This window comes from Loxodonta africana, chromosome 26 (genome assembly GCF_030014295.1).
Source record: "Loxodonta africana isolate mLoxAfr1 chromosome 26, mLoxAfr1.hap2, whole genome shotgun sequence".
In the NCBI taxonomy this organism is placed as follows: domain Eukaryota; kingdom Metazoa; phylum Chordata; class Mammalia; order Proboscidea; family Elephantidae; genus Loxodonta; species Loxodonta africana.
In genome coordinates this window covers 32,965,326-32,978,866 of record NC_087367.1, presented here as the reverse complement: position 1 = coordinate 32,978,866, position 13,541 = coordinate 32,965,326, and the positions used below count along the sequence as shown (strand labels likewise).

Sequence of the window (13,541 nt, the reverse complement as noted above, 5' to 3'; positions counted from 1 at the left end):
AGTTTTTAGGGAAGCACCAAATTGTTTTCCAAAGTGGTTGTACATTTTACATCCTGACCAGCAGTGCATAAGTGTTCCAGTGTCTCCACAACCTCTCCAACATTTATTACTCTGTGTTTTTTGGATTAATGCCAGCCTTGTTTGGGTGAGACAGTATCTCATTTTAGTTTTGATTTGCATTTTTAATGGCTGATGATTGTGAGCATCTCCTCATGTATCTGTTAGCCACCTGAATGTCTTCTTTTGTGAAGTGCCAGTTCATACCCTTTGCCCATTTTTTAGTTGGGTTATTATCTTTCTGTTGTTGAGGTTTTGCAGTATCTTGTAGATTTTAGACATTACATGCTGATGGGATTTGTCATAGCCAAAACTTTTTTCCCAGTCTGTAGGTGGTCTTTTTACTCCTGTGGTGAAGTCTTTGGATGAGCATAAACGTTTGATGTTTTGGAGCTCCTAGTTATCTAGTTTCACTTCTGGTATTTGTAGATTGTTAGTAATGTTTTGTATACTGTTTATGCCATATATTAGGGCTCCTAGCGTTGTTCCTATTTTTTCTTCCATGATCTTTACCATTTTAGATTTTATATTTAGGTCTTTGATCCATTTTGAATTAGTTTTTGTGCATGGTGTGAGGTATGGGTCTTGTTTCATTTTTTTGCTGATGGATATCCAATTATGCCAGCACCATTTGTTAAAGAGACTGTCTTTTCCCCATTTAGGGGACTTCGGCCCTTTGCCAAATATCAGCTACTCATAGGTGGATGAATTTATGTCTGGATTCTCATTTCTGTTCCATTGGTCTATGTATCTGTTGTTGTACCAGTAACAGGCTGTTTTGACTACTGTGGCAGTATAATAGGTTCTAAAATCAGGTAGTGCGAGGCCTCCCACTTTGTTGTTCTTCTTCAGTAACGCTTTGCTTATCTGAGGCCTCTTCCCTTTCCATATGAAGTTGGTGATTTGTTTTTCCATCTTGTTAAAAAATGCCATTGGAATTTGGATTGGGATTGCATTGTATATGTAGATTGCTTTGGATAGAAGAGACATTTTCACAATGTTGAGTCTCCCTATGCATGAGCAAGGTATGTTTTTCCACTCATGTAGGTCCCTTTTGGTTTCTTGCAATAATATCTTGTAGTTTTCTTTGTATAGGTCTTTTACAGCTCTGGTTAGATTGATTTCTAAGTATTTTATCTTCTTTGGGGCTACTGTAAATGGTATCAATTTGGTGATTTCCTCTTCAGTGTTCTCTTTGTTGGCATAGAGGAATCCAACTGATTTTTGTTATGTTTAGCTTGTATCCTGATGCTTTGCTGAAATCTTGTATTAGTTCCAGTAGTTTTCTTGTGCATTCGTTAGGGTTTTCTGTGTATAAGATCATATCATCTGCACAGAGAGATACTTTTACTTCTTCCCTACCAATTTGGATGCTCTTTATTCCTTTTTCTAGCATAATTACTCTGGCTAGGACCCCCTGCACAATGTTGAATGAGAGGGGTGATAAAGGGCATCCTTGTCTGTTTCCTGTTCTCAAGGGGAATGCTTTCAGACTTTCTCCATTTAGGATGATGTTGGTTGTTGGCTATGTATAAATGTCCTTCACTATGTTGAGGACCTTCCTTTCTATTCCTATTTTGCTGACAGTTTTTATCATGAGTCGGTGTCGGACTTTGTCAAATGTCTTTTCTGCATCAATTGATAAGATCATGTGGTTCTTGTCTTTTGTTTTATTTATGCAGTGGACTACATTGATTGTTTTTCTAATGTTGAACTATCCCTGCACACCTGATATGAATCCCACTCGGTTGTGGTGAATTATTCTTTTGATATGTTGTTGAATTCTATTGACTAGAATTTTTTGAGGATTTTCGCATCTAAGTTCAAGAGGGATATTGGTTTTTAATTTTCTTTTTTTTTTGTGATGTTGTTAGCTGGTTTTGGTATCAGGGTTATGCTGGCTTCATAGAATGAGCTTGAGAGTATTCCATCTCTTTCTGTGCTCTGACATATTTTTAGTAGTAATGGTGTTAACTCTTCTCTGAACATTTGGTAGCATTCTCCAGTGAAGCCATCAGGGCCAGGGCTTTTTGTTGTTGGGAGTTTTCTTTAATTACTTCCTTGATGTCTTCTTTTTTTACAAGTTTATTTAGTTGTTCTACCTCTGTTTGTGTTAGTAGCACATTCTAGAAATTTTTCCGTTTCCTCTAGGTTTTCAAATTTTTTAGAGTACAATTTTTCATAGTATTCTGTTATGATTCTTTTAATTTCAATTTGGTCTATTATGATATCACCCATCTCATTTCTTATTTGGGTTATTTGCTTCCTCTTCTGTTTTTCTTTGGTCAGTTTTGCCAATGGTTAATCGATTTTATTGATCTTTTCAAAGAACCAGCTTTTGGTCTTCTTAACTCTTTTGATTGTTTTTCTATTTTCTATTTAATTCTACTCTATTTTTGATTATTTGCTTTCTTCTGGTGCCTGAGGACTTCTTTTGCTGCTCTCTTTATTTGTTCAAGTTGTAGGGTTAATATTTTGATTTTGGCCCTTTCTTCCTTTTGGATGTGTGCATTTATTACTATAAATTGACCTCTGAGCACTGCTTTTGTTGTGTCCCAAAGCTTCTAGTAGGAAGTGTTTTCATTCTCATTTGATTCTATGAATTTCTTTATTCTGTCCTAATTTCTTCTATAACCCAATAATTTTTTTAGTAAGGTGTTGTTCAGTTTCCATGTGTTTGATTTTTTTCTTGCTTTTTCTGTTATTCACTTCTACTTTCATGGCTTTATGGTCAGAAAAGATGCTTTGTAATATTTAGATGTTTTGGATTCTGTTAAGGCTTACTTTATGGCCTAATATGTGGTCTATTTTGGAGAATGTTCCACATGTGTTGGAAAAGAAAGTATAATTGGCTGCTGTTGGATAGAGTGTTCTGTATATGTCCGTGAGATCAAGTTGGTTGATTATAACATTTAGATCTTTCATGTCTTTATTAACATTAACATTTATAACATCATTCTGAGTGTTCTGTTCTTTACTGAAAGTGGTGTGTTGAAGTCTCCTACTATTATTGTAGAGCTATTGATCTCTGTTTTCAATGCTGTTAGAGTTTATGTATTTTTTGAGCCCTGTCACTGGGTGTGTAAATATTTATTATGGTTATGTCCTCCTGGTGTATGGACACTTTAATCATTATGTAGTGTTCTTCTTTGTATTTTATACCGTATTTTGCTTTAAAATCTATTTTGTCAGAAATTAATATTGCCACTCCTGCTCTTTTTTGATTGTTGTTTGCTTGATACATATATTTTTTCATCCTTTGAGTTTTAGTTTGTTTGTGCCTCTAAGTCTAAGTTGGGTGTGTCTCTTGTAGGCAGCATATAGATGGATTTTTTTTAACCACTCTGCCACTCTCTGTCTCTTTATTGTTGCATTTAGTCCATTTTCATTCAGCATAATTATTGATTATTTTTTATGAGTTTAGTGCTGTCATTTTGGTATTTTTGTGTGTGTGTGTGTTGTTGAGTTTCTTTGTTCTGCTTAATTTTCCGTGCTGAGTCATTTTTCTTTATATATTTTCTTTTCCTCTTTTTCATTGTTATTTTTGTATTTGCTGAGTCTGTATGTTTTTCTTGTTTTTATTTTGATGCATAGGACTGTTAGTTTCCTTTGTGGTTATCTCAATATTTATGCCTATTTTTCTAAGATGAAACCAATCTTTTATTTCTTTATATTGTCTTGACTTCCTCTCCATGTGAAACGTCTATGACTACATTTTTTAGTCCCTCTTTTTTGTTTTAATGTTGACATCTTTTATATAATGACGTCTCTGTCACCCTGTTTTGAGTGTTTTAGCTTTGAATTATTTTTGTGATTTCCCTATCTGGGTTGATATCTGGTTGCTCTGTCCTGTTTTCTAGTTTTGGGTTGTTATCTGATGTTATTGACTTTCTTACCAGAGGACTCTGTTTAGTATTTCTTGTAATTTTGATATGTTTTTTGTAAATTCCCTAAACTTCTGTTTGTCTGGAAATATCCTAATGTCACCATCATATTTGAGAGACAGTTTTGCTGGGTATATAATTCTTGGCTGGGATTTTTTTTCCTTTAAGGGTTTATATATGTCATCCATTGCCTTCTTGCCTGCATGGTTTCTGCTGAGTAGTCCAAGCTTAATCTTATTGACTCTCCTTTGTAGATGACTTTTTATTTATCCCTAGCTGCTCTTAAAATTATCTTTGTGTTTTGGCAAGTTTGATTATAATATATCTTGGTGACTTTCTTTTGGGTTTTGATGAGCATCTTGGATAAGTGTCTTCTCATCTTTCACCATATCATGGAAGTTTCCTGCCAACAAACCTGCAGCAAGTCTCTCGATATTTTCTGTTATCACCCCCTGTTCTAACTCGTAGATTATTCCTCTTGATAGAGTACCACATGATTCTTAGGGTTTCTTCATTTTTTAAAACTCTTTTACATGAGCTTTCCTCAGATATGTTGGTGCCAAGTGCTTTATTTTTAATCTCACTAATTCTGACTTCTATTGTCTCAATTCTGCTCTTATGACTTTCTATTGAGTTGCCTAATTCTGAATTTTATTGTTAATCTTCTGAATTTCTGTTTGCTGTCTCTCTATGATTCTTGCAGCCTATTAAATTTGTCCTTGTGCACTTGTCTAATCTGCTTAAGTTCCTCTAATGCTTTGTCCATGTGCTGCTTGTCTTTTTCTGTTTTGCCTGATCTCCTTCCTGATCTCTTGAAGAGTTCTGTATATTTATCTTTTGTATTCTACCTCTGGTAATTAAGGAAGTTTTCTTTATCCAGAAGATTTCTTGATTCTTTGTTTTGGGAGCTTGCTGAAACCACTGTGGTCTGCCTTTTATGTGATTTAATATTGACTGTTGTCTCTGAGCCTTCAATAAGTTATTGTATTTATTTATTTTATGTTTGCTTACTGTGTCTTAGCTTCTTGCTTTGTTTTGTTTTGTTATGCCCAAATAGGCTGCTCGAGTTGCCTAGTTTGATTATTGACACATTTGAAGCTCTAAAATCCCATCGCCAGGTGGTTAGAGCCATTACTAGGTATGTGAGTCCTGTAGTCTGTTCATTTTTCTTGTATGCATTCAGCTCAGGTGTCCAGGTAGCCAGTCACCAAGTGTGTAGTGCAGGCTCTCACCTACAGTCCTAGACAGGCAGGGGTGATTGGTGTAGGCACAGATATCTGGCTGCAGTAGGGGGTCACATGCTGAGCAAGGCAGGGGGTTAACAAGTGCCCCTGAGTGTGAGGAAAGTGTGTCCCTGTTCCCTAGAGCACATAGGTGGGTGGGTTTTGCAGCCAGACTATGGTCACCCAATGCTGTTGGCTGTAAGGACTGGAAGGCACCACTTATTCTCGGACCCCTGTCATGGGTGGCTATGTGTCATGGGTGGAGCCACCAGTTCTCACACCCCCAATGTGGGTAGGTAAGGATCTTGCTTAATAGGCAGAGTGGTGTCAAATATCACAAACCTGCCTCTCCACCATGTAGCTGAAACAGTTGAAGTTAGGCTTCAGGTTTATACCCTGTTGTACTGTGCTAATGAGGGCCTACTCTGTTGAAATGGGCCCACATGGGTCTATGCAGACGTGAAAGGATTTCAAAGTCTGTGGGCCCCTTATGCCTGTCCCTAGGCAAAGGAGCTGTTTCTGCCCTGAGTTCCTAGCTTAGGGGAGCTGGCAGATTATTTTTTCCCAGTTTGTTAATTTGTCCCCTCTCCAAGGCCGGGAGAATGGCTCAGGGCAAGTGCAGGGTCCTTTTTCCAGCCCAGGGGATGCAGCCAGCTGTGACCCAGTGCAGAGTGGGAAGGGAGCAGGTAAGTGGGAGAAGGGTTTTTCCCAAAGGGGTATTTTTGGGTCCATGAGGTAAGTTAAGTGCAGGCACTTATCTTTTGCTGATTGAGGGCCTCTTTTTGTTTGTTGTAAAAGGTTGAGCAGACCTTCCACCACTCATTCTCTCCCAATGTGAAAAAAGCATCCCAAATGCCACTGCTTGTGTTACCACACTTGCACCAGTGGAATCAGCCTGTGGGATGCTGGTTCCCATTGGGTCAGGTCTGGCAACTCTTCACTGCTTCTGAACTGTTTCTCCCTCCCCCTTCCACTCAGTCCATTTCCTCAACTTTGCCTTTGATGTTCAGGGCTCCCAGCTTGTCATATATAATTAATTCAGTTGTTTTTTGGGGTCTTTGTTGTAAAAGGGACCATAGGAAGCATCTGACTATTCCACCATTTTGGCCCTGCCCCTTGCTTCTCTCTTGTATATCTCAAAAGAAATTGGCTTAAAACACAACCTAAGTCAGTAGATTGAGTCCTGCCTCATTAACATAACTGTCACTAATGCCACCTCATTAACATCATAGAGAAAATCATACCTGATGGCAGAATGGTAGACAATTACACAATACTGGGAATGATGGACTAGCCAAGTTGAAAGATATTTTAGGGGGACACAATTCAATCCATGACAACATCCTTTCATAACTCCACTTAGAGACTAGACACAATCTGTTTATAAGTGGCGATAGGGCAGATGTGAGCAACAGTGGGTTGTCTGAGGCAGTGCCAAAGCCAGCCCAGATGGCATGATACTCACAGCACTGGCCAGGCCATCTTGAAAACTGATATGCCCATTGATGACATGTGAAAACCTGCACCATGTGCCAAGGAAGGATGGGACTTATCTTTGCAGAGAAGCATGGGCTATTTCCAAGTGTATCAGTTAGGTAACCCCAAATTTTCAGCAGCTTGATACAAGTTTTTTTCTCACTCACATTTACTCCAGTTTCCTGGTCATCATTCCCATTCCTGGTGACTCAGGGACTAGTTTCCTTCTATTTGTGGCTTTGTAGTCTTCTAGAGTACTGAACAGTGAAAAAGGAAGACAGAAGAATTGATGTGTTCAAACTGTGGTGTTGGCAAAGAATATTGAATATACAACGGACTGCCAGAAAAGCAAACAAGCTGGCTTAGAAGAAATACAGCTGGAGTGCTCCTTAGAAGAGAGGATGGTGAGGCTTCAGCTTGCTTACTTTGGACACATCCTCAGGAAAAAGAATATTGTGGTTGGTAAGGAGGAGGGTCAGCAAAAATGAAGGGAACCATCAATGAGATGGAGTGACACAATAGCTGCAACAACAGACTCAAACATACCAACAATCATGAAGATGGTGCAGAACTCGGCAATTCATCATTTTGTTATACATAAGGTCACCATGAGTCAAAACAGACTAAGTTAGCAACTAACGACAACAAGGGTTCTAGAGTCACTTGCATTCCTGAAGCATATGTGAGAAGAGAGGGTGGAGAAACACAGCAGTTCTTAAACTCCTTGGCCTTGAAGTATTACACACCACATCTGTTCATGTTCCTTTGGTGGCAAATAGTCACATCAACCCCCACCCCAGATTCAAGAAGGGCTGGTAGACATAGCACCTTGCTGGATAGTTACTTTTAAGCAACAGATCTGTATGATGAAAGCTGGCACACATGCCAGGCAACTACCATTCTTCCTATATTAAACCTTGAAAGGGCCTGAGCCAAGATTCCTACCTAGTGATTGTGCTCCAAGGGGTGGGCACAATCTACTTTGTGTTCTGACTTGGTCGTAATATAACATATGCCATATATATGTATGTGTGTGTGTATATATATATATACACAGCTATATATATGTATACACCATATATATATACACACCATATGTGTATATATATATATATATATATATATATATATATATATATATATATATAAAACTCATTCTGTTGATTTGATTCTGACTCATGGCAACCCCAGGTGTTACAGAGTAGAACCGATCCATTGGGTTTTCTTAGCTGTAATCTTTATGGGATCAGGTCACCAGGACTTCTGGGTGGATTCAAACCACCAACCTTTCAGTTAGTAATAGAGCACAAACCATTTGTGCCATCTGTTACTGTTGCTGTCAGGTGGTGTCAAGTTGCTTCCAACTCATAGTGACCCTGTGTACAACAGAATGAAACACTGACTGGTCCTGTATTATGCTCACAATCATTGTTATGTTTAGGCCCATTGTTGCAGCCACTGTGTCAACCCACCTCATTGTGCTATCTAGGAAAAAAAAAAATATATATATATATATATGGAAACCCTGGTGGCATAGTGGTTAAGTGCTATGGCTGCTAACCAAAGGGTCAGCAGTTTGAATCCACCAGGCACTGCTTGGAAAATCTATGGGGCAGTTCTACTCTGTCCTATAGGGTCGCTATGAGTCAAGATCGACTCAATGGCAACAGGTTTGTTTTTTTTTTTTTCATTTCACTTTCCTAATAAACTCCATAATCGTGAGTATGGGCTGTGAGTTTTGTGTGGCCATTGCAATGAATTATTGAACCCAGCAGAGATACAGAGACTGCTGTGGGAGGGACGGTTTGTGTCAGAATTGGTAAAGATGGTGTAGAGAGGAGGCATGTCTGATCCCTGCTTCATAGAAATCAGCCTTGGGCCATTGATCTTGATGCTCCTTCCTACTTGTGAAGTTAGAGGAGGTCAGACATTGCCCTGTGCCATTTTTACAGACAGTCAATGGTATATTCAATATTCTTTGCCAATACCATAATTCAAAGGCATCAATTCTTCTTCAGTCTTCTTTATCCATAGTTCAGTTTATGCATGCATATGAGGTGATTAAAATAGACTTTAAGGCAAAATCAACCATAAAAAACAAGGATGGACATTATATAATGATTAAATGAACAATCCACCAAGAAGATATAACCTTAATAAATATCTATGCACCCAATGACAGGGATTCAAAATACACAAAACAAACTCTAATAACACTGAAAAGAGAAATTGGCCGTTCCATAATAATAGTAGGAGACTTCAACACACCACTCTCAGTAAAAGGCAGAACATCTAGAAAGAAACTCAACAAAGATGATGAAGATCTAAAGGCCAAAATCAACCAACTTGACCTCTTAAACATATATAGAACACTCCACTCAACAGCACAAAGTATACATTCTTTTCCAACACACATGGAATATTCTCTAGAATAGACCACATTTTAGCCAACAAAGTAACCCTCAATAAAATCCAAAATAATACAAAGTATTCTCTCTGATCAAAATGCCATATGAGTAAAAATCAATGACAGGCAGTGCAAGGAAAAAAAAAAATCAAAATACATGGAAACTGAATAACACCTTGCTGAAAAACAACAGGATAATAGAAGAAAACAAAGAATTTAAAAAATTCCTAGAATTAAATAAGAATGAAAACATATCATATCAAAACCTTTGGGACACGCCAAGGGCAGTGCTAGTAGGTCAATTTATAGCAATAAACACACACATCAAAAAAGAAGAACAGGCCAAAATCAAAACATTAGCCCTATAACTTGTACAAATACAGAACAGAAAAAGGAGCCCACAGCCACTGGAAGAATGGAAATAATAGAGATTACAGCAGAAATAAATGAAATAGAGAACAGAAAAACAATAGCAAGAATCAACAAGACCAAAAGTTGGTTCTTTGAAAAGATCAACAAAATTGACAAACTATTGGCCAAACTGACAAAAGAAAATCAGGAAAGAAAGCAAATAACCCAAATGAGAAATGAGATGGGGGACATTACAATATACCCAACTGAAATAAAAAGGATAATAACAGAACACTATGAAAAATTGTACTCCAACAAATTTCAGAACCTAGAGGAAATCGACAAATTTCTAGAAATACACTACCTAACTACACTAACACAAGCGGAAATAGAAAATCTATCCACCAGGCGCTCCTTGGAAACTCTATGGGGCAGTTCTACTCTGTCCTATAGGGTCACTATGAGTTGGAATCGACTTGTCCGCACTGGGTTTTAAACAGGCCATATAAGAGAAGAGATTGAAAAGGTAATAATAATTAAAAAAAAAAAAAAAAGCCCTGGCCCAGATGGCTTCACTGGAAAATTCTACCAAACATTCAGAGAACAGCTCATAGCAGTACTGCTCAAACTATTTCAGAGCTTAGAAAAGGAAGGAGTACTCCCAAATTCATTCTACAAGGCCAACATAACCCTGTTACCAAAGCCAGGCAAAGACATCACAAAAAAAGAAATTAACCAAACCACTATCTCTCATGAATATATATGCAAAAATTCTCAACAAAATCCTAGCCAATAGAATTCAGCATCATATAAAAAAAAATAATACACCATGACCAAGTGAGATTCATACCTGCTAGGCACTGGGTTTTTTTTTTTTTATGCAAGGATGGTTCAACATTAGAAAATCAGTCAACATAATCTGCCACAGTAAATAGAACAAAAGAAAAGAATCATATGATCATCTCAATGGATGCAGAAAAGGCATTTAATAAAGTACAACAACCATTCTTGATAAAAGCGGTCAATAAAATGGGAATAGAAGGGAACTTCCTCAACACGATAAAGGGTATCTATAAAAACCAATAGCCAACATCATTCTCAATGAAGAGAGGCTAAAAGCATTCCCTCTAAGAACAGGTTTTCGACAATGCCTTCAGAGCAGCTTGGACTTCTTCCTTCAGTACCATTGGTTCCTGATCATGTGTGACCTCTTGAAATGGTTGTATATTGATTAATTCTTTTTGGTATAATGACTCTGTGTATTCCTTCCGTCTTCTTTTGATGCTTCCTGTGTCATTTAATATTTTCCCCATGGAACCCTTCAGTATTGCAACTTGAGGCTTGAATTTTTTCTTCAGTTCTTTCAGCTTGAGAAACGCTGAGCGTGTTCTTCCCTGCTGGCTTTCCATCTCCAACTCTTTGCACATGTCATTATCAATGCATCTTGATTACATGTTCAATCAATTTCAGACTGCAACAGCTGATAAGAATCTTCTGTCAGTTTGTCCTACTGTGGGGGCTTGTGTGTTGCTAGATACCAGCAGGGTCACCCATGGAGCACAGGTTTCAGCGGAGCTTCCAGACTAAGACAGACTAGGAAGAAGGACCCGGCAGTCTACTTCTGAAAAGCATTAGCCAGTGAAAACCTTATGAATAGCAGCAGAACACTGTGTGATATACTGCTTTAATCGGAACCTGGAATGTATGAAGTATGAATCTAGGAAAACTGGAAATCGTCAAAAATGAAATGTAACGCATAAACATCGAAATCCTAGGCATTAGTGAGCTGAAATGGACTGGTATTGGCCATTTTGAATGGGGGAATCATATAGTCTACTATGCTGGGAATGACAGCTTGAAGAGGAATGGTGTTGCTTTCATTGCCAAAAAGAACATTTCAAGATCTATCCTGAAGTACAATGCTGTCAGTGATAGGATAATATCCATACGCCTACAAGAAAGACCAGTTAATACGACTATTATTCAAATTTATGCACCAACCACTAGGGCTAAAGATGAAGAAATAGAAGATTTTTATCAGCTGCTGCAGTCAGTCAAAGATTAGACAGGCATATTAAAAAAACAGTAACACACGTGAGAAATCAAGTATAGGAGAACAAATGGGCAACACCTGCCCAAAAGCAAAGATGAGAAAGCAGGGAGGGACAGGAAAATTGGATGAATGGACACGGAGAACCCAGGGTGGAAAGGGAAATGGGGAGACCGCTGACACATTTTAAAGACTGCAACTGTCATAAAATAATTTGTGTATAAAATTTTTGAAAGAAAAACTAATTTGTGCTGTAAACTTTCCCCTAAAACACAGTAAAACTAAAAAAAAAAAAAAGAGGTCAGGATATATGGTGGGGGTTGAAGAAGTGGGTAGAAATGAGGGTTTGGTCTGTATGGATGAATTCTCTAGAAAATGGGCTGCGAACAGTGAAGATCACCGATGGTACTGGCTCTGATGACATCAGGCTGAATGAAATTAATGAATGGCGGGCCCAGTTATCACATTTTCCTGTGTTTATCTAGCAGCCTGAGTCCTGCAAACCCTATAGCTAGGTGAGGGCAAGAAAGAAGATGTCCTTCTAGAAACTACTATTCACTAATGAAGGAGACTTTTGTTGCTGCAGTGCACAGGCCACATGCACATGTGCATGTCAGCAGGTCCTGCACACACACACACAGAGGCCATCTCCTGTTTACTGAGAAAGGCTTGGGGCACCTGAAACTGTCTTTTGGAGTCCTCCCCTCCACTTAGATGTGACAAAGAAGTGATCATTCTCCACCTACTTTTGACCACAAAGGTTTGGGAGGTGGGTGGTTAAAGTGTGGTAACTACTTAGCAATATGGTATTCAAAGACCCTTCCTTCTTTGATTCTTTTAACAGGGATGGCCTAATTAGTAAAGATGAAATGATGGCTTACTTCCTGAGAGCGAAGTCTCAACTCCACTGTAAAATGGGACCAGGATTTATCCATAATTTTCAGGAGATGACCTATCTCAAGCCAACCTTCTGTGAACACTGTGCAGGATTTGTAAGTCTGTTTTCCATGGTTTTCTCTTGTATGTCATTACTGTGCAGCATTCTGTGAAGGTGGGAAAATGATACTGTAAAAGGAATTCATCATCTGCTTTGGGTCAGAAGTGAAATATGAGGGCTCTGTGAATGAAATTAAAAATGGAAGCAGTACCTGTAGGTGGAGCTATAGTCTAGGAATGCAGGGCAGGCAGAAAGGGAGAAGATAAGTGAAGTCTGTTCATTCAAGAGAGAGTTTTGCCTATTAATCCCTGCCTGAGGTAGATGTCAGCTCAATGAGTCCTTGAACTCATCACTAATGTTCGTAAATGTTTGCAATTAAGGAGAGCATTTATCTTAGCCAGTTCCTTCGACTTCTCACTTGATGCGGTGTTAGTCACTAGAAATCTCTCATGGCATGGCTCAGTAATTCACTACTCAAAAAGGGGGGAAAAACTTTTTGGAGAGAAGATGGTTATAATAATAAATAATGTCTACTCAGCACTTGATAATAAAGGAGTACTTCCTCAGACATTAGTGTAATTAATCCTCACAACAAGCCTGTAAAGTGAGTGTTTTACTCTACCCACTTTGCTGATGAAGACAGGGAGCCCCACAGAGGATAACCTAAAGTCCCCAGGATTGCACAGCTAATAATTATCAGAATCTGGACTCCAATGCAGGCCTTCTGACTTGGAATCCTGTGGTCTACCTATACTCCTGCAACAAATGAAGATTGTATAACTTATTTCCCCTACTTTTGATAATTCCTTGGGAACTAAGGTCAGTTTTTGGCCCTTATCTTAAATGTACACTCCTGACTTCAGAGTGTCTTTAAGTTGATACTCAAATTATACGAGATATAAAACATGATCTTCCAGGTGAGAGTGGCCAGCACCCAAGTGAGTATGGCTAATGGTGCTTTTTCTGGACATCAGAGTCCAGTTATTTTAGGTTTATTTGGCAGTTATGTCACACCGTTGGCTCATATTAAATTTGCTGCTGCTATTACATGCTAACATTAAACTACGTTTTTCCCAATGCATACTTGAAGAACTGGCTTTCGAGGTCCCAAGGGAAGGAGTTTGTGTTCATCCACACAGCTCTCTGAAAAGGGTAA

The 13,541-nt window shown here is 38.5% G+C and overlaps 1 protein-coding gene across 7 annotated transcripts in view; it reads left to right on the top strand.

The window, feature by feature from the left end:
* The window catches only part of RASGRP3 (RAS guanyl releasing protein 3), a 130,589-nt gene that overhangs the window by 108,369 nt on the left and 8,679 nt on the right, over window positions 1-13,541 (top strand). For all 7 annotated transcript variants that reach the window (XM_064277214.1, XM_064277218.1, XM_064277217.1 and 4 more), the window contains one exon: window positions 12,293-12,440. In XM_064277214.1, coding sequence (XP_064133284.1) covers window positions 12,293-12,440 — 148 coding nt within the window. The remainder of the gene's footprint in view (window positions 1-12,292; window positions 12,441-13,541) is intronic.